Source organism: Falco punctatus, assembly GCF_963210335.1.
Source record: "Falco punctatus genome assembly, chromosome: 3".
In the NCBI taxonomy this organism is placed as follows: domain Eukaryota; kingdom Metazoa; phylum Chordata; class Aves; order Falconiformes; family Falconidae; genus Falco; species Falco punctatus.
In genome coordinates, this window is record NC_137582.1 from 13104381 (window position 1) to 13131828 (window position 27448).

The 27448-nt window shown below is 46.1% G+C and overlaps 1 protein-coding gene across 1 annotated transcript in view; it reads right to left on the reverse strand.

The window, feature by feature from the left end:
• Nucleotides 1-27448, reverse strand: part of ZC3H3 (zinc finger CCCH-type containing 3) — a 186878-nt gene that overhangs the window by 53708 nt on the left and 105722 nt on the right. The window contains exon 5 of the mRNA XM_080381129.1: nucleotides 4503-4696. Within this exon, the coding sequence (XP_080237255.1) occupies nucleotides 4503-4696 (194 nt within the window). The remainder of the gene's footprint in view (nucleotides 1-4502; nucleotides 4697-27448) is intronic.

The following is a 27448-nucleotide window of genomic DNA, read 5'->3' on the forward strand; positions in this document are numbered from 1 at the left end:
CCAAAAGACGAACCATTCCAGGGAGTTTCTTTATGCTCAAAACACCTTCAGAAACTTTTCCCGGTTTGCAATGACGCTTTCTTTGCCCCCAAGCCATGTGTCCCCCATGCCATGCCACCAGTAATAAAGCAGGTTGCAGATGAACCATGGCAAAACCCCTGCTCTTCCCCTTGCTCCGGGAGATGGATGAGTTGCTTTATTGCTCCTGGTAGCTCCAGGATTGACCCCAATACAGCACAGGGCTGCAGGAAGTGCATCCACAGGACAAAATTTTAGCTCACCACCAGCATCCATCAGTAAATCAGCTGGTGGGGATGGTATGACAGTGCAGATGGATCAGTTGCAGCGACTAGCATCATGTTTCTTATTGTAGTTGGGCCACGAAGAGACAAAATACCAACCCAATAAATTCAGGCAAACAACAGAATTATAACCCACTGTAAGTAAACTCCAAGCTATTAAACTGTCAGGAGTGTTTCCCATCTCTCTGCTACCCCAAACACACAGCGTCTGGCACTGGAAGGGAAAGCAAAAGCTGTTTTTTTCATCTTTTAAATAAACTCTGTCAAGTGTTGAAAACACAGAGCATTGAGTAAACATGTGAAGGCTCATACCCAATAGCACACACAAATCTTCTGCCCTGCCAGCCCCAGTTATTGTAAAGCAAGAGACATCGGTATCTGTTGAATCCATCCTTGCAAAGGAGGATGAATCGTATCAAGAGCTGAAAGATGACATGAAAATACTGACACATACCAGTTAACTAGGGCTTTATAGTTACAAACCCAATGTGCTGCATGGCAGGGGGAAGGAGACTACAGCAAAAGAAGAAGTATCTTAAAAAAAAACAACTAATGAGATGGGTTTCTATTTTATAGAAAATAACCCTGGAAGGGACCTTCTGTCCCAAAATGGAACTAATTAAACCTGTTTCTCTAAACAAGACCTTGCTAAAGGACGTGGTACCAGTGGGGAAGAAAAGATGTGGGGATATCACATCTGCTCCGTGCCCCATCACCCCTGAGAAAACCACAATGGGGAGCAGCTGCCTTCTCACCACCAGCCAGGAGGTCTGACCTGCCAACCTCGAGGCAACTGCACATCTCCATGAAAGTATCATTTTAAAACTGAGATCAAAAAGGAGGAAAAGCATCCATAAAAGTACCCAGTGCTTGCTGGTGCACACTCATCCTGTGCCTGTTACTGATCCTTTGTTTCTTAAAGCTGCTTTAGGTCACCTCCGCAAACTAAATCTCTTGAAAAACATCACAGTTTCCTTGCAAGGCTTGAGCCCCAGGGCTCTCCCCATACCCCAAATGCCCCCCAGCAAAACCCCAAGAGCAATGCTGATGCCTGAATTTGCAAAAATCCTCCTGTCATACCACTGGCTCAACTGCTCTTCCAGAAATTGCACTCTGAGCTGGTGTTTCTCTGCTTGGTCCCAGCCCAGCGGTGGATATACATGGACAGGCTGAATCCATCAGCCTTTGCTGAGTTGCCTGTGCGTGACTTTGCTCTTTCCCAGTGACCAGACAAATTTAGAGACTTTCTTGCACTTAGATAAATGAAAAAAACCAATAGCCTGGAAAGCATTTTAAATATGGAATGTGCAATATTTGGGCTTGGGAAAGGCTGTCTCGGTGCTCCAAACAGCAGCAGAAATAGTGATTTAAGCACAAAGGTGGACAGTCAAGTCCTCCCACTATCTCCTAGCACCCAAATTAAAGTCACCAATGTGTTGACTACAAATTAGGCAGCAGCTTGAGTCAAGTCCACCTCCTTGCTGCAAGGCAGGTCCTATTCCAACTGTATCCTCGCCGAACTGTTCTTTAAAAAATCCCAATAATGGAAATTTCAGAGTCAACACAGCCAACTTAATCCAGCACTTCATAATCCTCATCCTTTGAAAGCTCTCCCTGCACCCTTCCTGAAAAAGTTTAAACCCTTTGTTGGCTGTCATGGACAAGACATCCTTCCCCTTTGCTTGGCAGCTCTTCATGAACTTGGGCACCTGAAGCCCCTCCATCACAACCTCTTCAGATGGCACAGACCCAGGTCTTCCACCTTTCCAGTCCTTCGAGCCATGACTTCTCTCCTGGACCCTTCCCAGTGGTCCAAGTCTGTCCCAAAATCTGGCCCCAAAACCAGATCTAGTATCTTCCCTGCCCATGTCTTGGAGGTTTCATAAGACTTGTAGAATCATAGAATGGTTTTGGTTGGAAGGTACATTCAAAGATCATCTAGTTTCAATCCCCCTGCCACAGGCAGGGGCACCTTCCACTAGACCAGGTTGCTCAAAGCCCCATCCAACCTGACCTTGAACACTTCCAGGGATGGGGCATCCACAGCTTCTCTGGGCAGCCTGCTCCAGTGTCTCACCATCCTCACAGCAAAGAATGTCCTCCTAATATCTAGTCTGAATTCCCCCTCTTTTAGTTTAAAACCATTCCCCCTTGCCCTGTCATTACAGGCCCTTCTAAGAAGTCTCTCCCTCTTTTTTATAAGCTCCCTTTAGGTACTGGCAGGCTGCTGCAAGGTCTCCCCGGAGCCTTCTCTTTTCCAGGCTGAACAACCCCAACTCTCTCAGCCTGTCTTCATAGGAGAGGTGCTCCATCCCTCTGATCATCCTTGTGGCCCTGCTCTGGACTCGCTTTCTTGTTAGGTTTCAATCCTTTTCTTGCACTCCAGCAAGATGTTTGCTGCCTTCGGTGACACCTTCAACATGTGGCGATGGTGCTTATGGCAGAACCACCCATGAGTTGGTTTTGTGCAGCTGACTACAGTGACTTCGGAAAATCCCACTGCCATTAGCAAAGGTCTTGACATCGCTGACATCAGGATTTGCTTGGTCTACAAACCCCTGAGCTCACTTCATTGCCTTTTTTTCCATGCCTCTAAAGGCTGATCCTTGCCCATCCTCCTCCAGATGCAGCACCAAAGCCAAGGATGTAACAGCTCGCAGGTAGGATTGCAGACTCCAGAACAAACCATATGGACGCAAGCTCATGAGCGTGCACATACTTATTTGCAGAGCCAGCAACAAGGAGGATGTCACAGGCCAGTCAGCCACCAAAAATCTGTCCTGAGCAGAGCTGAGTTGCAAAAACACCCGCAAACTGTCCTCAAACCGCTGCCAAGCATCCCTTTAATGCTCTCAGAAGGGAGATTACCTGAAAGTAATGTTCCATCGGCTCCGTGCCCCTTTGGACACCGCAGCATCTTCATCTCTGCCATCATCTGCAGGCGTCTTCATTTCCCATCCCTGGGTGGCCAGGGCAGCTAATCCGCGGTTTAAGCTAAATCTCTGCCCTCCTCCCTGCCAGCAATGATGTGCAGTAAGGATTTATCATCACTGGCCGTCCCTCTTCTGGCTGCCTCTCGTTTCCCTCTCCACTTTCCGGCTGTGTGCAAGCGTCAGGGGGGAGTTATTTACTCTTTATTGAGATATTGCTGTTTGCTCCTAATTTTCCTCATGCTTTTCAAACTTCCCAGAGCTGCTCAGCTCTCCTGCTGATGGGATTTTTGTGTCTGCAGAAAGCTCCTTCCCTCCCTAATCCTGTTCTTTGTGGGTTTAAACCTCCCCAGAATGCCCCATAACACTCACATCAATTGGGGTGCAGGTGGTTTCAGAGGCTGCACCTCTCAACGACACTGCACTATTTATTGCCTCTCTTCATCCACTTTCCCACTGTACATAAAATGACTTTGGCATTAAATTGCCTCTTTATAGCATCATCCACGAACATACTCATCTCTGCACACTTCATCCTTCCAGCAAAGAAAAACAATAGCACAAAGCCATTGGCTTTGCCTTTCCCAGTTTAACTGTCCCCAAAATTTGTCAATAAAGTAGTTATGGAGCAAAAATATTTGACCCCAAGTAGAAATTTAAAAAAAAAATACTTTGAGCACAGTTAAAAACCTGGTCTTTCCCAAGAGCCACACTTGAGGCATCAAGTACAGGAGGAGCTAAACCACAAATTTAATTGAAGCTATATGTAAAGCTGGTAACAGTGTCAAAATGCCTGTTTCACAGTTATCTGCAGAATGATCCTCCCAGATTTTCTTAGGTCAATATTGAATGTAATTTGATAAGCATCTCAAATAGGTTTAATCTTGTGGTGGCACCTGAAGCCGCCCAAGATTTTGCTCAAGTTAAAAAAAGAAACAAGTTTAATGGTGCATCTCTACAAGCTTAAACTAAGCCTGAGTGAAGAAAAGCCTCCACTTTCTTAAATCTTTCATTTCTTCTAAAAGCTTCAGTGCTTTTGTAAAGCAAGAAGAGCTGGGGGATGCACTTTGGCACCGATGGGATATCCATCACCTTTGCATCTGGGCTCCTGCAAGGCCAGAGGATGAGTTGCAACACATGGGCTGGGAATAAGCATTTAAAAGTCCCTGTTGGTGGCGGTTAATTCTGGTTATAGGACTTTGAACGCTGAAGCTGGGACTTTTGGATTTTGGATTTTGGACGCAGATGGGGACAAATTCTTGCTGCTCACCTGCTCTGCCAGGGCTCTTGGTGCTCAGGTCTCTGCCCCGGCCAGGGGTGCTGGAAGTCTTGGAGAGTTTATTTGCCGATACTCGGTACATCACCCCACCAATGCAGCAATAGCCTTTGCTCCTCCATCTCTGTTGCACGTGCTGGGACTTGCCGCCTTGAGGTGACAGGCGTGTTTGGTTCAGTAGCGGGGATCTACAAGAAAACATAAGTCAAGGTAAGCCCAAACTATGGATGACATTGCAAGGAGCTGCTGCTTCGTGAGCAAACCCTCAGCTATCTGAGGATGGAGGTGATGCAGCAAGGAACCAGGGATGCTCTTGCTGTAGACAGAGGAGATGCTCTGATCCCCTGTGATTTACACCAAAAAAACCCACAACTTCAAGGACTGTCCTCCTGCTACTCCTTCCCCCATGCAACAAAAAGCCTTTTCTTTCTTTCAGCTCACCCACAGCAGTGCTGCAGAAGGGACCACGTGTTGAATGTCAACTCCACGCCCAACCGTAGCCTGCTAGGACACAACAAAGATGTTTGTCCCTAAACTCTGCAGGTGTTTCCTATAGGCCCCAATGCCTTGCAAATGGCACGGCTTTGATCCGCACTGCTGGTATGTACTTCTGAATAGGCAGCCTGGTGCATCCAAAACAGCATTCAGGTGAGGCCACGCAGCCACGGCTGATGCCTCATCTCACACCCTTGGCTTGCAGCTCCAGCCCCAGCAGCAAACAGAAAAAGAAACGTGGATGCGGTCCCACGAGGGAATCAGCAATGTGGGATCTCCCCTGAGCTGAGCCAATTCATGGAGCTCTACAAGCTTTGGTACTTTTGGTAGCATTGTTATTAGGTACTATAACTTTTATATTACTATTTTGCCCCTAAAATATTGTTCCCCAGGGCTCAGTACTGGGGCTAGTCCTGTTTAATATCTTTATGGATGACCTGGATGAGGGGATCAAGTGCACTTACAGGAAGTTTGCAGATGACAGCAAGTTACGGGGGAGCGTTGATCTGCTGGAGGGCAGGAGGCTTTGCAGAGGGATCTGCGCAGGTTGGACCTATGGGCCAAGGCCAGTTGTATGAGGTTCAACAAGGCTCAGTGCCAGGTCCTGCACTTGGGGCACAACAGCCCCCCACAGCGCTACGGGCTGGGGGCAGAGCGGCTGGGAAGCTGCCCAGTGGGAAAGGACCTGGGGGTGCTGGTTGACAGCCGGCTGGGCAGGAGCCAGCAGTGTGCCCAGGTGGCCAAGAAGGCCAGTAGCACCCTGGCTTGTACCAGAAACAGTGGCCAGCAGGACCAGGGCAGTGATCATCACCCTGTACTGGGCACTGGTGAGGCCACACCTTGAATCCTGGGTTCAGTTTTGGGCCCGTCACTGCAAAAAAATATTGAGATGCTGGAGGATGTCCAGAGATGGGCAACGGGGCTGGGGAAGGGGCTGGAGCACAAGTTTGATGAGGGGTGGCTGGGGGAGCTGGGAGTGTTTAGCCTGGAAAAAAGGAGGCTCAGGGGGACCTTATGACTCTCTACAACTGCCTGACAGGAGGCTGTAGGCAGGTGGGGCTCAGTCTCTTCTCCCAGGTAACAAGCAACAGGACAAGAGGAAATGGCCTCAAGTTGTGCCAGGGGAGGTTTAGATTGGATGCTAGGACGACTTTCTTCACTGAAAGGGTATCAAGCATTGGAACAGGCTGCCCAGGGAAGCGGTGGAATCACCATCCCTGGAAGTGTTCAGAAAACATGTAGATATGGTGCTTAGGGACATGGCTTAGTGGTGGACTTGGCAGTCCTGAGCTAATGGTTGGACCTGGTGATCTTAAATCTAAGTGATGATCCAACCTAAATGATTCTATGTTCCTATAAAATCTGGCTCTTGCAAGCGTTTTGCTACATCCCTGAAGGGGACGAGTCACCCGAGACCACTGTCACCCACCATTTAGCAGATGCTGGAACCCAAGCAGGGTTAAGCAGATGGGGAGGCACTGGGGACCTTCAGCCCCCCCATCTCTCCCCCACATCCACAAACCCTGTAGCGAGGTAGCGGGATGGCGATCGGTCATGAGCTGCAATCCAGTTAGTGTTGCTCGTAAGATTATTCTGAACGAACAGTAAGCTCTGAAGTGACACCCTAGGGACAAATACGTCTCAGAGGGGCTCATGCGCCACCAAAAAACCTTCCAGTTCATGACCCAGTATCTTCTGCATTATCCCAACTCCCTCCCAGCCCATGCGGAGCTACCCAGCTCATTTTTGTACATATGCTGTTATACAAACAGAGCCGTTGCAGCCAAATCAAATCTCCTCAAATATCAGTCGTCTTCCTCATTTAGCACTAATCCAAACAGTAATTTGTTTATGCAAATTAGAGCTCTAATTTTGTATTAGTCCAAACTATGCTCATAATGCTATTAGCAGAACGTATATAAACCGCGCATTACTGGAGAATATCTGTAAATTAAGATCCCGCTATCCTATCAGCAGAATGCAAACCCCGGAGAGCATTACCTTTAAATGAACATGTGCTGCAAAGAAAAAGAGAACTGTAAAATGTAATAGTTACATTTCTTAATGCTTAGCGTGACAGCCTATTCATTTCATCGGGCTGTTGCCACTGGCTACCGAGCTTGGAGAATTGCTGCCTGATTTTTGTGGAGAGGATGGGGATTGCATAAAGAAGCTGCTGCCCTGCTTCCAGTTTCCCCAGGGCTTGGTCCTCATGAAACTGCTCCAGAGAGGAGCATCATGTCTTAATTTTTACAAAACCAGGTTACTTGCAATGAGCCGTAGCGGTGGCATTGTTGTGTAAAGGTACCAATGGCAGGAAGGACATGAGGGCCACACATGGACCACCCAGCAAACCTTTGCAAGTCCAAGGTTGCAGCCAGCATTGGCTGCAGGACATGGAGAATGGTCTCTAATGCATCCAATAAAAATGATATCAAGTACCTAATGACCAGCAGGTCAAGGGAGGGGATTCTGCCCCTCTGCTCCGCTCTGGGGAGACCCCCCCGGAGCACTGAGCCCAGCTCGGGGGTCCCCAGCACAAGCCAGGCAGGGACCTGCTGGAGCGGAGCCGGGGGAGGGACACGGAGCTGGTCCGAGGGCTGGAAGCCCTCTGCTGCGGGGAAAGGCTGGGAGAGCTGGGGGGGCTCAGCCCGGAGCAGAGGAGGCTGCGGGGAGACCTCATAGTGGATTTTCAATATATAAAGAGGGCTTATAAGAAAGATGGGGACAGACTTTTTATTAGGGTCTGTAACAATAGGACAAGGGGGAATGGTTTTAACTAAAACAGGGTAGGTTCATACTAGATTTAAGGAAGACATTTTTTACACTGAGGGTAGTGAGACACTGGAGCAGGTTGCCCAGAGCAGCTGTGGATGCCCCACCCCTGAAAACATTCAAGGCCAGGCTGGATGGGGCTCTGGGCAACCTGCTCTAGTGGAAGATGTCCCTGCCCATGGCAGGGGGGTTGGACTAGATGGCCTTTGAATGTACCTTCCAACCCAAGCCATTTGGTAAATCTAATAAAGGTGTCATAATATAGCAAAGCACCGCCACAGCTGTGACAAGACGACTCAGCTCAGCTTCAGCTCTCCTCCTCCTCTTCCTCCTGGTGATGCAGCTCTGGGAGATCACCAGGATGCTCCATGCCACCATACATGGGGACTGCAGTGCTGCTGGCTTTTGGGCTCCTGTTTTGCCTGGCACTGAGCTGTAAGCATCAGTCCCTTCAAGGAAGTTCTGTAAAGTCTTCTTCAGAAAACACAGCTGGAAAAAAGCCTTCTGAAAGCTTCCAGGTCTGTGGGACAGAAACAGCCAGAGCTGCTGATTGCAATGGACAGTCAGAATTACAGTCAGGGATGGAGCACTTGCTTGCTGAGAGAGAGCTGGCTGCATCTATAATCCCCCAATACATGCAGCATCAGGGGAACAGCTAGTGACCAGAGATGCATTTGCTTTGATTTCAACACAGAAAACACAGCAGAACATGTAGAAAACATTACCAAAAGCTGAAATATGAGGCCTGGATATAACTTCATATATACGTGTGTGTGTGTGTGCATGCACACATAAATATTATAAATATATATTGTATAATAAATATATAATTATACATATAAACCTATAGATGTAGTGGAATACTCTATATATTATCTCTTGATAATATATATAGACATATATACAAACATGTATATATATATAAATATACATAGTATTGAATATACATACCGAATATGTATTGAAATATATTCTCTATACGTTATATATAATAATATATAGATACCTTTCCACATAAATCTCTATATTATTACCTATCAATTATCTCTAGATATGATTAAATATATACACTGAATACATATATGGATTTATATATATCCAATAATACCTAGAGATATTCAATATATATATTCAATAATATCCAGAGATAATTGATAGAGATACAAGGCGCAGCTACTACTGCCATTTAAAGTATTTTATATTATTCAGATATTATTGAATAGATATATTGAATAGCTATTGAATTATATATATTCAGGAATATCTGGAGATAATAGATATATTCTTTTACATATAATACATATTTAACGTTTTCTTCCAGTCTGTCAGAGGGGAGGGAAGAAGACCCAGGCTCAGCCACACAGCCAGGGCATGGAGGGGAGGGTGTCCAAAGCCCCAGCTCCACCGGCAGCAAAAACTTGTTCCTGCCCTAAACACAAAGTTTCCAAGCAAAGCCCTTCTGTCTCCTCTGCATTTGACAGAGACATAGCATTGTGTGTGTGTATATATGCTCACACATACATAAATATATATGTAACAATAGACATAGAGATATCTACAGAGAGATCTATAGATATATACTCTATAGATATCTATAAATATCTATATATACACACTATATCTGTATCTATATCTATAAATATATACTATATATAAAAATATTTATAGAAAACTATCTATAGCCCGTGTTGATAGACATATAACTTATATATCTATAAATTATATAAAATTATAGACATACATAAACTATACCGATATATAGACATATATCTAAGTTATATATAAAACTATATACAATATCTCTATATATTTATAGAGAGATTACATCTATATATCTCTCTATACATATTGTATAGTTAATATATAATCTATATAAAAATTTATTTGACATAGATTGAAATATATATCCTCTAGAGGTATCTATATGGACATATATCTGTGTCTCTATCGTATGTCTATATTGACATCTCGATACCTATATATGAATCTATATAACTATAGATATTCTATAGTTAATATATCATTGTATATAGAAAGTAAGATTTTATATATACTCAATAATATAGATTATATTATTGTATAGACATACACACACATATATGAGAAATGCTATCCAGGTCTCATCTCTCGAGATATCCCAATCCTAAAAACCACGGCGCACCAAAGCTACACCAACAGCACGCTCCAGAGAAGCATCTTTTCCTGCTGCTGCCTGGATTTCAGCTCTCCTCACACATCCAGCCCCAGCCTGGGCTTCACACACCCCAAATCCACCCCATTTCTCCAGGCATGGGCACACCTTCCTGAGCAGGGGTTTTCTGCTTTGAATGATAGCTTCAGAGAACTGCTCCTACCCGCAGTGCACTTTCTTGGAAAATCATCAGTGGACTTTTTTTTTTTTTAAAAAAAAAAAAGGGGGGGGGGGGGCGAGGAACGAACCTCCCTCTTATGTCTGTAACATCAACATCGTGCACAGCCCTAGGGGCTGCTCATGCTGGCTGAGCCTAAACAGCACTGGTTTAAGCACCAGTTTAAGAGCCTGGCTGGTTGAATCGCCCAGATCCTCAGGATATTTATTTTCTTGCTTTGCTGCACTCACTCAACCCACTGAAGTGGTTGCACACTCTGGCGCTCCTTGTTCGAAAGTCACCATTTATCAAGAGTTATTACCCAGTGGCATCTGACCCCTGGTATGTGAGTAGAGAGCAAGCAGGTAGCAGCTGCCGAGCAAATAGCAACAGCTGCAGATTATAAAACATTTTATACTTTTATAAAGCAGTATTAAAAAGAAAAAGCCGGTATAAAAGGAACAGAGCAGCGATGTGCACAGCAGCACACTCTCCTTCCTGGCAGTCCTTAGGGATGGTCAGGCCCCAAATACAAGGAACTACTGGTGTCACGTCTCCCGTTAGGGATGTTCCCGCTGGGATTTTTCAAGAATTATGGCACAAAGCACTGAAAAGGATCACACCTGCAAAAAGAGTGGGGTTGAACCTCCTCCAATTTGTAGTCATTGCATTTTTGATAGAGAAAAATGACCATCTTAGGTGGCCTCCAAGCAAAGCTTCTGCAGAACATCTGCTCAGGCCCAAGTGCTACTGGACTGAAGTCTCATCCAGGGACTCAATTTGAGCTCACTGGAGTCCTGACCATCTCTATTTCCATATTCCAGGTGGTGGAAGTGTCCAAGTAGGGATGTCCTCAGCACCCCTTAGCCTCCACGAAGGCTCTACAAACAGCCCAGCTCCTCACCTGGAAACTCTCCTATCTAAAAAGTCAAAGTTAATGGGGGTTATCCCCACTGCGGGGTGGGAAGAACCCCAACAACCCACCTTAAACACCTCCCCAGGGCACTTTGCTACTTCTATTTGTATTTATTCCCCTTTAACTCCAGAGGTCTCCTCCTCTGCCCTTCACCCCCCAGAAACTGGAGGTGCAATTTTGCAGAGCAGTAAGCCCAGGGGATGCAGACAGGGGCTGGTAGGACCCCCTGCCCACACATGTTCACACCATTGTGGGGAGTCCCGATGCAAACACAACAGGAGAGGAGATGCTGCGCACTGGGAAATGCTGGTGATGCTTCGCGGGGGGATTTTGGCAGCTGAACACATGCATTGGGTTGAGCTTTGCCCACATCTGTTATTTATAGAGTATTATTTATTAGTTTATTTATTAAATTTATGTATATTATAGGAGCTGTAAGAGATTTAAAATTGAAGGTAAAACATGTTTTATATCAAAAAATCACAGTGGAACCTGAGCTCATAAAGAAGAGCGGGAGGGGGGAACTTCATTCGTAGGAAACCTGTTTTCCTCTTAAGCCAAGCTGTTGTTCCCAAGTGGTTGCTTAGCCCCAACACACCCACTGTGCGTCCTCCTCCCTCTCAGTGACATGTAACCCGGCGTTGGCCGGGAAAAGCCACCAGCAAGGAGGGCGAGGGGAAGGATGGCTGTAACAGAGGGCATGGAGCTGCGCCAAACGCCCAGTCGCTTTTCATTGGCAGCGGTGTCACAGCTCTCTGTTGAATTGTTACCCTAATGGAAAGGACGGCCTTTGGAAATGAACTGTATTGAAAAAAAGAGGATAAAATTAATGAGATAATAGCCAGGCCAAGGACCTGAAGAATACGCCGGCCCCTCGACATCAGGGGCTTGTAATTCCCTTTCTGCTGCACAAGCCTGCGGATCTAAAGAGTCCTCCTGTCCGTCCAGAAGGCCCGCTCCGGCAGGAAATTTCATTAACGCTGGAAAATAGGAAAGGTATTAAGCGTGGATAATGAAGGCCAGAGTGTGAACAGTGCCTTAAGATAGTCTTCTTTCTAGCCTTTGTAATGGGAGGCATGAACTTTCCCTTCAAATCCATTTCTAATCCATTTGAAATACTACAGCAAATTATCTTCCCTTCAGCCCGAAAGCGGCCAGCCAATTTACTCCGAATAGAAGTGACAATGCTACAGAATTTATCGCCATAACCTTGACTACACAAGGTTGAGGGTTGTCTTTCCCCCACCCCCGGGGTGGACAGGGGAAGAAAAATTTTTAATGAAAAGGGGGAAGAGGAATGCTATAAAAATGTTTAAAAACAGTGTCGTAGCTGTTGGAGGTCCAACACCAATACCAGGGCCAAGCGTGATGGGAAGATCAAAGTCTTGTCCTAAAAATGTTACAGAGGGAGGTCCTGGGCTGATAAAACACTCTGCAGGTTGGGGTCTGGGGTCTTCCTCTGCATCCCTTGACACAGTAGCAAGTTTGCCTGAGTCTGGTGCTTCATAGATGCTCAGGTTGACCAAGTCTAACTTTTCTTACTCTCCCATGATTAAACATCAAGCTGCTGTGTCCTTCACTGAATCATTTAGGTAGGAAAAGACCTTTACGATCATTAAGTCCAACCATTAACCCAGCACTGCACAGTCACCCACTAAACCATGTCCCTAAGCACCACATCTACATGTCTTCTAAATATCTTCAAGGATGGTCACTAAACCTCTTCCCTGGGCAGCCTGTTCCAATGCTTGGCCACCCTTTCCATCTGGGAAGAAATTTTTTCTCATATCCAATCTAAACCTCCCCTGGCGCAACTTGAGGCCATTTCCTCTTGTCCTATTGCTTGTTACATGGGAGAGGAGACCAACCCCACCTGCCTACAACCTCCTGTCAGGCAGTTGTAGAGAGAGAGAAGGTGTCCTCTGAGCCTCCTTTTCTCCAGGCTAAACATCGCCAGTTCCCTCAGCCGCTCTTGATCAGACTTGTGCTCCAGCCCCTTCCCCAGCCCCGCTGCCCATCTCTGGACATGCTCCAGCATCTCAATATTTTCTTGCAGTGAGGGGCCCAAACCTGAAACCAGGATTCGAGGTTTGGCCTCACTAGTGCCAAGTACAGGGGGACAGTCATTGCCCTGGTCCTGCTGGCCACACCGTTTCTGATAGAAAATTTCCTCCAGACTTCTCTGCTTGACTGATTTCTCATCACTTGGGAACTAGAAATGCTGGGTCTTTCCTCTAGCCTTTTCTCCAAGACCAACTTCTCATCACTTGGGAAATGGAAATGTTTCTTCCAGGAGACTGGTAAACTCAAAGCAAAAACTGGACCAAGAGGGAGAAAAAGGCTCAGCAAGACAATGTGGAGTCAACAGTCAGCTGACGTCCAGCTCAACGTGCCTTCCGTGCCTCCAAACACAGCGAAGCTGCTCAGAATGGAAGAATACCACTGAAACTTCAGCCAGGAGCCAGCAAGTGACACTACCAAAATGCAATCCCTCTTAAATTGATCTATGAAAAGCAAAAACAATAAAAGGGAGATTTCCAAGCCAACATGGAAGGTCTCTCCTTAGCAACAAGGATGACTCACCTGAGCATGCAGCAACACCTGTAGGAGATGCTCAGATACTACACTGCCGTACTGCGCACACGAGTGTGCACTCAACGCACAGACCATCTGATCCAAAAAACCCACACAAACACCTCCATAAATGCATCTATATTTGAAATATATTACAGTATCTGATGTATATAAATCAAACACAAAACTGAGAGCAGAGCAAGAGCATCCCAATGGCATTTCAGCCAGCTGAAACGGAGAGGATTTCTTGGCGCTGACGGCAATACAAATGGCTCTTAAAGGATGGTTTTCTTTTACTACTAGATATCTTCTTTAGGCTTAGCTTTTTTTTTTTTTTTTTTTTTAAGTAATCCTTACATAGTAAGAAATCATATTTGCATGCTGGCATTCGATTCCCGAGGAAAGAGAGGATCATAACCCTGGCAACGGTTTTGGACAGCAACAGGGAGTGGCGAGGCAGGAGGGACCTCATCCACTCCAAGCCTCCCAGATGGCAATGCAAAATCCTGATTTGGGAGAAACATTAAAAAAAAAAAACAAACCCACACTATCCTTGTTCCCTAGCATGCAGCAAAACAAAACACACGATTTAGGCTTAAAAGTGCTCCTCAAACTTATCAGCGATCCCCCGAGTTGCTGTACCAGTTTCCCTTGGAAGCTGCTCCAATCTCCCATAACATGTCTATCCCCACCCACCAGCTGCCTGAGGACACCAAATCAGGAGAAAATAAGCAAGTAACTTCACTAAAATATTTGGTTTACGGAATTTATATCAACATTATTGCTTTCTTCTTAAAAAAAAAAAGGTCAAATCTCAAATAAACTCTTTCTATTTTAAGACTTGTTTTATTTAAAGAACCTGATTTGGATTATTCAAATAATTCAGCTCACTGACTATGATATTCAAGGTTAAAAAAGTGATCAGAAATTGAAAAACAGAAAAGCATGTGTCTTCTTCCAATATACAAACATAAATACAGGGGTTCCATTGGTTTTAAATACACAGTGACCAGCTATCATCTGTTAATTTATCCATACACATTTCTCTACTTTAACACTTAGTTCTAATTATGAAACAAACACTTTCAAAAACTATTTTAATTTGGTTCAATTGAATGTGAATTTCCATTCAAATGCAGCTTAACGTTAATCTCAAGGAAAAAAAATAATCCAGCACAGATCTCATTTACCATTTTCAAAACGTGGGAAAAAATTATGAACCTCCTAAGTACCTATTAAGCTACCTAATTGCCTAAATAAAGATGTACCTACCTAATAAATCCTCCTGACTTGTGAAAGAAAAACTGTTGCAGGTGTATTATAATAGTTATCAACCAACAAGAATAAAGGTTCCTCCAGAAAAACAGCTGGTAAATAAAGATGAAGAACTAGACCTGATGATTGAAAGCAACAGTTTCCATCTTCTGGATCTAAATTCTAATTAACCCCAGCAATTAAATCACAGTGAGCTGCGACAGTGCCATGTGGCCACATGCGTGTGAAGGGCTGAAATCATGGTGATGGGATTGCTCACTTGGTGGGCAGTGATGATGTATGATGGTGATACAGTGGAAGAGCAGATGACCAGCCACCATGACACAGTCAGTTTGTACCGTTTTTGGCAAGACTCAGATGGTGACCTCCCTCAGCAGCCCCAGCGGCGTGGGCCACTCTCCTCCCCTGGCCACAAGCATCCTTCCATTTGCTATGCTCATCGCTGTAGAAGCTGTAACACCAACAGCAAAGCCAGCAGAGCTATTGGCAAACAATACAAACTGCCTTTGAAATGTTTAATATTTTCTCCATCTGTTTAAAAGCTTTCAGCCTCTCCTGCACGCTGTTGCCAATGCTATTATCAGAGCTATCTAAATGGATTTCTTCTTCACAGTTCAAGCCATTACTTCATCCTGTAATCAAAACCATCGCAGTTGCATTTCCGTGTACATGTTGTGTAAGAAACATAGGATTATACGTGCCATGCAGGGCTGTTGAGGTTTTTTTTGTGGTTTCCCCCAATTTCCACATCCCATAGGCATGACACCTCTTCCCAATCCTTGCACAGGCTGGAGAAGTTATCTCCTCAAATAATTACACAAAGAAAGATCCAGGTATGAAAATAACATCCCAGTCTTCTTGCAGTGCTTTACTCAAAGGGCTCTAAAAGTTACAGCCAACCCTGTGATAAATCATAGAATCATAGAATGGTTTGGGTTGGAAGGGACCTTTAAAGATCATCTAGAGCACCCCCATGCACTCCATGGACAGAGACATCTCTCACTAGATCAGTTTGCTCAAAGCCCCATGCAAACTGACTTTGAACACTTCCAATGATGAAGCATTCACAACTTCTCTGGCCAACCTGGTCCAGTGTCTTTGTAAGACTTCAATCTTTTCCAGTTGCTCACTCAAACTGACATTAAGATCACAGCAACATCAATCCTCATTGCAAGACCAGGCCATGGGAGGACAATGGCATTTCTGAGCTAGCTGCAGGAGTGTGAGCACTGGGGCAGAAACGACAACATCCAATGCTTCAAACATTACAAGGTTTGAGAAAGGAGATGGGACTCCTCTGGGAAAGGTCCAGGCTTGATGGCTCAGCAAGGGGGAATTACAGTGATGGTGAACCCCAAAACAGCTAATGCAAGCTTCACACCCCGAGGCTATGGCCACAGGGTACCTCTATGCCCGCCTTTGAGCATGCAGCTCTGTAAGTGTTTTGGGGCAAAGCCAAGCCCTGAAGCCCCCATCCCCAGGAGCCAGTCAGTAAGCATCCCAGATGAGAGCAGGTAGAGATCCAGGTAGAGATGATGGTTTGAACCAAGGAAGCCTTTGATGTGGGCTAGTAACAGCTGACAGAAAGGAAGAACAGCAGAAATTATTTGGGGTTCCTGTCCTGTTTCTAGGATCAGCCTGTGCTCTGCTTTTCCCCAGTTTTTCTCATCCTTTTCTCTGGACCCTTTTCCTCCTTTGAAGCTGAAGAACCAGAAAAAGGATGAGATCCATGCAGAGTCCTCATGTCCAAGATGCAGGACCTATCTCCATAAGCTACATCTTTGCATTTTGACAGGTGAGATTTGACAAGTCTCCACAGGCCTCCAGCTTGTCACCCCACTGTCAGTGTCAACTCTCCAAGGCAGGGTCACCCTACAGTGCAGGCTGAGAAGCCAGTGCACAGTCAAACCCATGAGCTCACCCCACAGATGGTCTGGGGACAGTCGTGGAGCCTGAAGAGCAGCCAAAGGAGGCTCCCTCTACAGCCACCCCAAAACAACCTCCAGTAGCCAGCGGCAGTTCCCTCTGGGCTGTGAGACTCATTCAACACCCCACAATTTTGACCATGGCTTTAACTACATGAGCTTTTTGCTCCGTGCAAGACCCACATTAGTCTTTCCTTACCACCCACACAGCTCAGAAGAGTCAGAGGCAGAAACGTCCCCAGTGTCATAAATCCTTCTCCAAGCCGGGGATTAAAACCAGAAACATTAAGCTTGTAAAAAGGTCTAATTAAGCCTGCAGAAAAAGATACAGTTTGGGCTACACATGGTTCATAAGCAAGCCAAGACCCACCTCAGGTCTTCCTTTCCCTAAGAGACCCAACCAGGAGCATGAGACAGGGAAGCACTGTGCTGTCCTCACACAAGGGGCTTCATTGCCCAAACATTGCAAATGAGTGACTTTCATGGAATCACAGAGTGGTTTGGGTTGGCAGGGACTTTTAAAGATCATCTAGTTCCACCCCCCCTGACATGGGCAGGGACACCTTCCATTAGAGAAATTTGCTCAAAGCCCCGTCCAGCCTGGCCTTGAACACTCCCAGGGATGGGGCATCCACAGCTGCTCTGGACAACCTGCTCCGGTGTCTCACCACTCTCATTGTAAAGAATTTCTTCCTTATGTCCAATCTAAATCTATCCTCTTTCAGTTCAAAAACATTGCCCTTTGTCCTGTCACTACATGCCCTTCCAAAAAGTCTCTCTCCGCCTTTCCTATAAGCCCCCTTCAGGTACTGGCAGACTGCTGTAAGGTCTGTCCGGAACCTTCTCTTCTCCAGGCTGAACAACACCAACTCTCCCAGCCTGTCTCCATAGGAGAGGTGCTCCAGCCCTCTGATCACCTTCGTTGCTTCCTCTGGACCTGCTCCAACAGGTTCATGTCCTTCTTACATTGCGGACTCCAGAGCAGGATGCAGTGCTCCAGGTGGGGGTCTCACCAGAGCTGAGCAGAGGGGCAGAATCTCCTCCCCTGACCTCGCGGCCACACTGCTTTGGATGCAGCTCAGGATATAATTGCAAGCACACATTGCCGGGTCATGTCCAATTCTTCATCCACCAGCACCCCCAAGTCCTTCTCCCCAGGGCTGCTCTCAAGCCACCCATCCTCAGCCTGTACTGATACTGGGGATTGACCTGACCCAGGTGCAGGACCTTGCACTTGGCCTCATTGAACTTCATGAGGTCCACACTGGCCACTCCTTAAGCCTGTCAATGGCTCTCTCATTGCCAGCTCTTCCCTCTAGTGTATCATTATTTCTTCCCACTGGATTTATTGCCATTTCTTTCTTGAAGGCATTTCAGGCCCATGCTGGCATTCCCTTTCATTTTTCAGTTGCCTCTTAAAGTCACCAAGAAGGCTTCACACTGCACTTGGCAGCCCTGCAGCACTGGGCTCACAGTCTCAGTCGCTTGTCAAGGGTGAATCCATGTGCCAGGGAAAGCACTTAAATTTGGCCAAGACCATACAAAACACAGAGGAGATACAGTTACCACCTCAAGGAGCTTACAATAGTGTTACAGAGGAGAGTTCTCCCTGCCCCAAACCACTTCACTTTGCTAAATCACTGCTACTGTTTGCAACTCCATTCATTCCTGAGAAAGAGATGAAGAGCCTGGCCGCAAAACCAGCTCCACATGCTGTGCATGAATAATGGTGGAAAGCATCTGGCTTGTGGCCTGCTGCACTGAAGCCCTGGCATAGCCAAGCAGGGAGGGCAGGGATGGATCAGCCCCTTTCAGAGCAGCTCACCAGTTGGAACTAGACTATCCAGAGGGTGGTCTGGAGAGCACTGAAAGTGGTGCCAGCACACAGCCTGTTTCACCTACGGTAGACTTTAAAAGTCTCTTTTTCATCCCAGTGGACTGTGTCCTACTTCCTTTTTTGTACATCTAGTTATCCAAATTATTTGGTGTTCCATCACTCCTCTGGGTAGGCAGTGTGGTGGGATGCTCATTCAGAAGAGGGTGAAAGTGGGGAGTCACAGCATGGGGAAGGACAGCAAAAGTCCTCATGAGAAAGTTTCCTCCTGTAGCTTCATTTGAGCTACACACCGGACAGCAGTGAGCATGCAAAATATGAGAGCCCAGGACCAGGAGCACGTAACAGGCATGGCCATCTTCTTTTGCAAACATCTTCCTGTAAGCGCAAGAGATGAAGTTGTCTATAAACTAGATTAAACCCAGGGGACAAAAGTGGGACTTTAATAAACACAGGCCAAATGTTTGCTACTTAATTAACCAAGGAAACCAAATGAGAGCATCCCACATCCTTGCCATCAACCCCTGATGGCTTTCAGAGACTGGTGGGAGACACTGCAAGGGAGCACACAAAACCAAAGGCAAGTGGGTTTGTGCTTTCAGGGTTTTAAGCCCCAGACCCTGAAAGTGATACATTCACCCAGTGCCTATTGGAGCTGCAGGCTGCAAAAAACCCTTTTAGATTCACAAAGTCAAAGCACCAAGAGCCCTCCTGGACAGCACAGCACACTGTGAACTAACACAGATACCTCAAAATCACCGATATTAGCACACCACCGAAATTAAGCCAAAATGATTTGCATAGATTTCACACAAAGGAAGAAATGCAACACAGGCTGGGTTTCAAGTAGCTTAGGATGTCCCCTCTCCATTTAAATAGATTTAAAAATCCCAGCTTCAATCGAACTGGTCCAATTGTTTGTGTAGCCCAACCTCAGATGTGTGATTTAGAAACAAGTCATACCCAACAGCAGGCTAAGCCTTACCTGATGTCTCACCCCCTTTTCCAGGGAAGATCAAAGAAAGGAGTTGGTAAGTTGAGCACCAATGTCCACCCTGAGGCTGTATCTGCTTACAGTATCAGTTGTTGGTCAACAACAGCCAAAGAACAGAGGAGAGGTTCATGGCTTAAGCAACAACAAATTGAAAAAAGCAAATAATCTTTAATGTCCCATGGCGTGTTCCGCCTTCCTACGACTGCCATTTCCTCTCCCGCACCTTCATCTTCAACCATTACACAAGACAGCATGTCAGCAGGCTAGCTGCCATGTCTGGAATCTTCCTGCTGGTATTCCTGCTCCTGGCAGTGTCACACACAGCCTGAACTGTGTGTTCAGGCAATTTATGGTAAAGTTACAAACCTGCCTATAGGACGGGTCCTTTTACATTTACAAATGTTTCAAAAATCTTGCAGGACAATTTTATCCAGCAGCACTCCCCTTCCCAAGTCTGCCAGTCTGGGACATAGGTTTACAGACTGGGAAGGATTAGTTAATTAGTACCATTTTTTTGTTTCCCAATGCAAATAAGGGGTAGTAGGCTATATAAAGGCTCAGGGCACTGCATCTGCTCCAGTCGCTGTGTTTGCCTTTTCTCCATCCTCCCAGCTCCGATGATTAGCAATATTTAGTTTTATTTTTTCTCTTCTCAAGCTAGAAAAAGATGTATAGCATAAACAAGCTCACAACTGAAGGGTGGAATGGGATAGCAAGACGAGAGGAAGAAAACCCCATTGATAACAGTGAGAATTATGATGGAAAGTGGTCCAAGCACAACAGCTTATCACCCTGACCAAATGCAGGAGACCACCAGATGAGGGGATGTTAGAAGAAGGTCAGCTAATGACACTGGAAAGGGCCAGTGAGTGCCTCCCCCAGAGGTGATGAGATATTTCAGAAACTAATACAGGATATTGTGACTTGCAGTTCAAGGGAGGTGATTCTCCCCCTCTACTCTGCTCTCATGAGACTGGAGTATTGTGTTCAGCTCTGGGGGCCCCAGCATAAGAAGGCCATGGACCTGCTCAAGTAAGTCCAGAGGACGGCCATGAAGATGATCAAGGAGGTGGAGCACCTCCCCTTTTAGGACAAGCTGAGACAGTTGAGATTGTTTAGCCTAGAGAAGAGAAGGCTCCAGGTAGACCCTATAGCAGCTATCCTGTATCTAAAGGGGGCCTACAGGAAAGATGGGGAGGGATTCTTGATTACAGAGTGTAGTGATAGGAGAGGGGGTAACGGTTTGAAACTAAAAGAGGGGGGATTCAGACTAGATATTAGGACATTCTTTGCTGTGAGAGTGGTGAGACACTGGAGCAGGTTGTCCAGCGAAGGCGTGGATGCCCCATCCCTGGAAGCGTTCAAGGCCAGGTTGGACAGGGCTTTTGAGCAAGCTGGTCTGGTGGACGGTGTCCCTGCCTGTGGCAGCGGGGTTAGAACTAGATGATCTTTAAAAGTCCCTTACAACCCAAGCCACCTGATGATTCTACAACATCACCTGGCCACTGACCCAACACAAGTGGAGTGGCTCACAGCTGATCCATGGAGGAAACACTGCTCCCCTGGTAGTTTCCTGACTCACAGAACTGTTACAGTCAGAGGTGATCACTGTAGACAGATGTTGACTGATGGTTTAATTATCTGGGGATTAACAGAGTTTTCCTGTTAAAACTTGCAAGTTTTGCTAATGCCACAAGTTTAATGGGCATCTTCTTTCCTAACATAACTGAAATTGTGTAACCAGACGCTGGTGACAGAGGAACAAACAAAAAACCCATCAGGTGATACAGGCATAAAACTAATTTAAGATCATAACTGTTACCAGAAGCATTGAAACACCTGTCCCTAAATCAAGGTTAAATATGATTTCTCTGGTGTGCTGGGGTTGTCCTGGCCTTAGCACAACAGTGAATTTCATCTATATTGTGCAAACACAACTGTCTCCACTCCAGAATAATTTTACCTCCATGCATGCTACTGCATCAGCAGATTTACTGAGTGCTATGGCTCTTCCCATCCCAACACAAGGACAGGGAGAAGGGAGAGAGGATAGTCCATTCCTTCCCTTGGGGCTTTTTGGCACAAGGATGTGCCTTGCTAAGATCACCGCGCCAAAAGTGGGGGCGCGGGGAGGATCTCCATCCAGCAGCACTACAGGAATGCAGGCATATATTTGAATTAAGCAGTCTTTCAAAATCATTTTTGGCCTCTCCTATGAATCTTATCATTTCTGAGACCTTTGAAGCAGCAGAAACTGACCAAAGCCACCCTAATGTGCTGGCTGTCCCTCCACATCATGTGTCCCTGACAGATACTATGCCACCCCTCTTGCTTCTTGACATAAACCCAGACCTGCAACCCAGCCCCAGCACGGCTTTTCCTTCTGCGCTTTCTGCACACCCATCACATCAGTCTCACCCACGAGAAGGTGCCCAGTTCTGCCAGTTAAATGTATCTTTGCTGAGCTGCCAGTAGCACAATATTACTCTCAGCAGGATGCCGCTTCTGCCTGTAATTAATGTTTCATCATCGTTCCTGAAAGCAAACAGCTGCTGCGGTCTCAATCACTCATCTTCTTGTGGCTCTCGCTTTCCTAATGGGTGGCTGGCACTGCACTGGCCTCTTACTTTCTGTCTTCATCCACAACCTTCTCCCATGGTCAGCAACAGTTCGGTTTATTTTGCCACCTCATGACCAGAGGGTCTCGGCCAAGACAACGGCGTTCAGCCTGTTTGCCAGGATTTTAGTTTCACTGGGATTTCTACACATTGCTTCTGGCCAAGACTGTGTCTACTCCAATGGCTCAGTGGACTCCTCTGTTCAGGTAGGGACTAGGCAGGTTTTTGCTGAGGTCTCCTGCTCTGCTAGCTACTCTCTCTCGTTTCATTGCTCCCCCTGTCTCTGCACATGCCTTTCTTCACAACCCCCACAATACTGCCTATGTAATCCGTACCTTGAGGTCTCCCTTCATCCTACATCTTCCTGGCTGTTTCACTTCCTTGTGCTTAGGGTCTTGCACCCCTCTTCTCCAGAGCTTCCAGGTGCTTAGATACCTCCTCCCCATCTTTCAGAAGTTTATTTTCTGACCAACCCCAGCCTAAAGCAGCTCTGCTCATTCCCAGTTCATCTGACAGCCCAACCTGAAAACACCTTGCTTGGCTCCCCTCCAGCGAGGGGTCTGATCCCACCCACAGAAGGATCTTCAGAAACATTTCAAAGTTACTCAAGTTCTGCAGCAAAGTTTGCACTACAAAAATGACTCCACTGCAGCACTGGCCTGGAGAAAAAACAAAGATCTGTTCTAGAAGACGTAATTGCCCACATGAAGCTGTTTCCAAGGTAGGTCAACTTTCAGCCTAAAACCCATGACAGCGTCCCATTAAACCGCTTAAGCTAAGATTCAGAATGGAAATGCTGACAACCCCTAATACACAGCTTTCCAACCCGCCGCTCTAATGCTGCAGCAGATCAGTAATTATAACAGGAAGACCGGGGACCATTGTCCCATTAATTAGATTCCTTTTACCCCCATTAGCTCAGATGATTGGACGAAGTTCATTACGGTTTAATTCTGATTAGCTGAAATGGATCTCTTTCAGCATACAAGACAGGCAGGTGTTACCGGCTTTAGCACCTAAGACGTGCTCCAGGCAGGCACCCACGCTGGCTGTGACACTGGGCAGCACCACATCCCACATCCACGTGGGACAGGATATTAACGCTTAATCCCTCCGAGGCAGCATCCTACCACCCTCAGTGATGGGCTCCAGGGCTCTCCACAATTAGAAGGAAAGCGAGGGTAGGTCACAGACCTCCTTCTGTCCCAGCACAGAAGATAGTCCTTCATCTGCTCATACCAGAGCTTAGCAAATTGTATTTCAGATCTCTGGATGTGCTCCAAGTGCAGCAATATTGCACCTTCCTGCTTGTTTTTCTAACACACAGATCTGTATGAAGCATTGTGCAAACACCAAGCACCATCCCTGCTCGGGTCGAAACACTGCATTTCCATACAGTGGGCGTTTCCTACATTGTGCATTACCGAGTAGATTGACAATCAAGTTCTAGCCATGCTGTGGAAAGCATAAGCTGAATTTGGAAATCCTAAACAACAGTCTCAACCCCCAAGGCTAATTGCTGAGGATCAAAACCATTTCGACACTGCATCCATGCATGACCCACAATGGCATGCCGGTGGCACTGCCTGCTAAGTCAGAGGTGGACAGAGCCACTGAAGGTGGACAGCACCTTCAGACTCAAAACAGCCTCAACTTCGAATATTTTCCAAAATAATCAGCCAGACATATAGCCAAATCCCACTTGTGGCTTCCCCTCCTGCTCGCTTTCCAAAAATACCTGGCCTAATTGCTTTTTCCAGAGATGGCTTCTTTTTAAATGCTCTTTTTCTCCTGCAGGAAATAGTAATAATACTAAGAAGAGCAAGAACAGCTGATATATTTTAATTAAAGCAAACTAATATCTCAGTCAGGCAGCAGGGCTCAATGGAAAACGATGTGCCAGGCACTGACTCAGCATGGAAGAGGTTAAAGAAGTTCAGCGGGCTGTGCTAAAGGGAATTATCTGCTGAGAAAACACCAGCCCCTGGCCAGCTCTGGAAAGCCACGTGCCCACAGATATATGGGCTTTTACTAGGGATAGATATATATCCATGGCAATGCAAAACTAGTATTAAATTTAATTTACCTACTAAGAGATAGAGAACAGTGCATAAGTGGCCCTTCTGATTTTTTTTTCCATAGAGACTTGGTTTTGCTGCCTTTATGTTACTAAGGAATAAGCAACAAATTCATGTTTCTACTGCAGGCTTATTTCTCTAAATTTAAAGCAGGCTAACTTTAAAGTCGTTACATATCCATGTATATGCCCCATATAGCGGCCTTTAGGCATCTTTTACAAGCTGACCCACAAAACAACTGGAGCAGCATTTTCAGCTTTGATTCCTTAGCATGAACTCTTGGCATTCCTGTAATCAAACGATCCAGGCAGTAAATATATTAATACAAGTGTTGTGTCTGCCTGGATAAGTATATATACTTATATATACACACATATATATTTTATAAACGTATACATGTATATTTTATAAGTACATGTATATAAAGAATTTAGATCTACTTCCAAGTGAAAGAAAAAAAGGTCCGACACTTCTGAGAGCATCAGTATATAAGATACTCACCAGGCAGACACTTAAAGGAAGTCTGCTTGGACTCGGTATATATTGTAATGTATAAAAATGATTCAAAGGCACCCATCAAGGGGCAGTGTATTGGTTAGCAATACTAATTGCATTGCCTACATTACAAATGATATTGCTCCATTATTAAAGGGTCGGGACTATTTTATGTGCTCACATCTATTCAATTGGTATTTCGATCAATGGATGCATTACAAGCTTTCCCTTTAAGAGCCTAATAAACAACAAGATGGAAAGGAAAATTCACCGTAAGATGACGCTTTAAAAAATCCATTTCAAGGGGAGCAATTGGAACTCTGTAAAGCAGGTTGCAACCAAACCAAAAGGCTGGAAATTAAGAAGTTGAGAAGGTCATGCTAGCCCTGCAGAGGAGGGCTTGGGGGTACTGGTGGATGAAGAACTGGACACGAGCTGGCAAAGTGTGCTTGCAGCCCAGAAACCCAACCGGCTCCCACGCTGCACCCCGAGCAGCGTGACCGGCAGGGCGAGGGAGGGGATTCTGCCCCTCTGCTCCGCTCTGGGGAGACCCCCTGGAGCACTGCGCCCAGCTCGGGGGTCCCCAGCACAAGCCAGGCAGGGACCTGCTGGAGCGGGGCCGGGGGAGGGACACGGAGCTGGTCCGAGGGCTGGAAGCCCTCTGCTGCGGAGAAAGGCTGGGAGAGCTGGGGGGGCTCAGCCCGGAGCAGAGGAGGCTGCGGGGAGACCTTATAGCGGCCTTTCGGTACTGAAAAGGAGCTGATAGAAAGATGAGGATGGACTTTTTACCAGGGCCTGTAGTGACAGAACAAGGGGCAACGGTTTTAAACTGAAAGAGCATAGGTTCAGATTGGACATAAGGAATACATGTTTTCCCACAAGGGTAGTGAGACACTGAACCATGTTGCTCAGAGAAGCTGTAGTTGTCCCATCCCTGGAAGTATTCGAGGTCACGCTGGACAGGGCTTCGAGTGACCTGACCTAGTGGGAGATGTCCCTGCTTATCGCAGAGGGGTTGAACTATTTGAAGGGGTTTGAAGATTGCAAACTCAAACCATTTCATGATTCTACTATTCTCCCCAACACAGGACCATGCTTCAAACATAGCAGGGCAGATGTGAGACAGGGTATGGTCTCCACCCCATTAAAAAAAACAATTCTTGCAGTTCCCAACAATCATCCTGTGATCAGAAATGAGGCATAAATCTAAATATCTACTATATGTCTATCGGTATAGAGCAGCAGTTCACTGGCATGCGCTGGGCAAAATCCAACACAAGGGAAAGGCTTCACCAGCACCAAAAATCACAACGCTAGTTGAGCAAAGCACAGCAAATGCCAAGATGCCCTCCAGCACCTGCTGCCTCATACACCAAAGTGACCATAAGCCAGAGTCCAGCCCGTGCCTAGATTAATGTCGATGTTTCCTAGAGCTTCCCCTACTTTGGGAAGTGCTGTTCCTTCCAGCTTTCACGGAAGCAATAAGGAAAAAGCATCTGTACATAACCATGTAACAGCATCTTGCTGACAACACTCAGCATCTCTACGTGCAAGCTTGCCATTTACAAACATACAGTCCCCTTATATCAGGCCAGAGAAATAGTAAAACCGATACCAATTAGTGTGAAAATTACCCCTTGGGCTCAGGATCCAGCTTTTAAAATCAATTGCTTTATGGCATCATCCCGAGCAAACCTCACTGTTAGGCTCAGAGGAGTTTCCAAGTGTTTCCACCAGCTCTGACATGGCTCTGCTTGTTAGAGCACTTAAAACAGACCTCCTGCAGAAAAAACACGGCTGCATGGCATGTTTCAGCCACACTGGTCATCTACCAGTCTGCTGGGGAACCTCATCCACACTGAGCTGTCAGCATGCTAAATCTCAGTACGGTGACAACTCCATAGGTGCCAAGACAGCCACATTGTTTCTGTGTGCCTCTTGTACCGATTTCTCAGGTACCTAAGAATAAAAGCACATACGTTGGTCATACAGGCAGCGCAGATGTTCAGCATGTGTCCAAGGTGTTTGGATGAGCTCCCACTGAAGCCGTCGCTCATGCATGGCTTCTAGATAAAGCCCCAGCAGTGAGAGCATCACTTCCAAACAGCCCAGAGATGCTCTTAATCAGGGACTGTGCAGTGATATCAGGAAAAGTGGGGTCCAGCACAGAAGTGAAATGATGTGCCAAGTGTTTGTGGCATTTATTGGGAAATACAGGCTGTGAACCTACATGGCACATCAGTTCCTGATGCAGGATGCAGAGACATCTCTAATAAGGTCACTCTGTTATATAGGATTTTGAGGGCTCTGAGGTATAAAATCCATCGGTCCCCAATTTCAGCATATTGGCACTGCAAAGCAATGTGTGTGTGTTTGACATGTACACGAAGACCAAACACACTTACTGTTGCTCCCTCATTAAAACTAAATTAGCTGTCAGCCTTTCCTGCACAGGACTCATACAGAGCTGTCTCCCTCTGCTGGCACCAGACTCAGAGCAGCTCACAACTCCAAACCAAAAAAAAAATACTGGGGAAAACTTCCTAAATTAACCCAAAACTGGTGTTTAGCTCACAGCATTGACACAACCCTCTACAAACGTGTTAAGGTGAG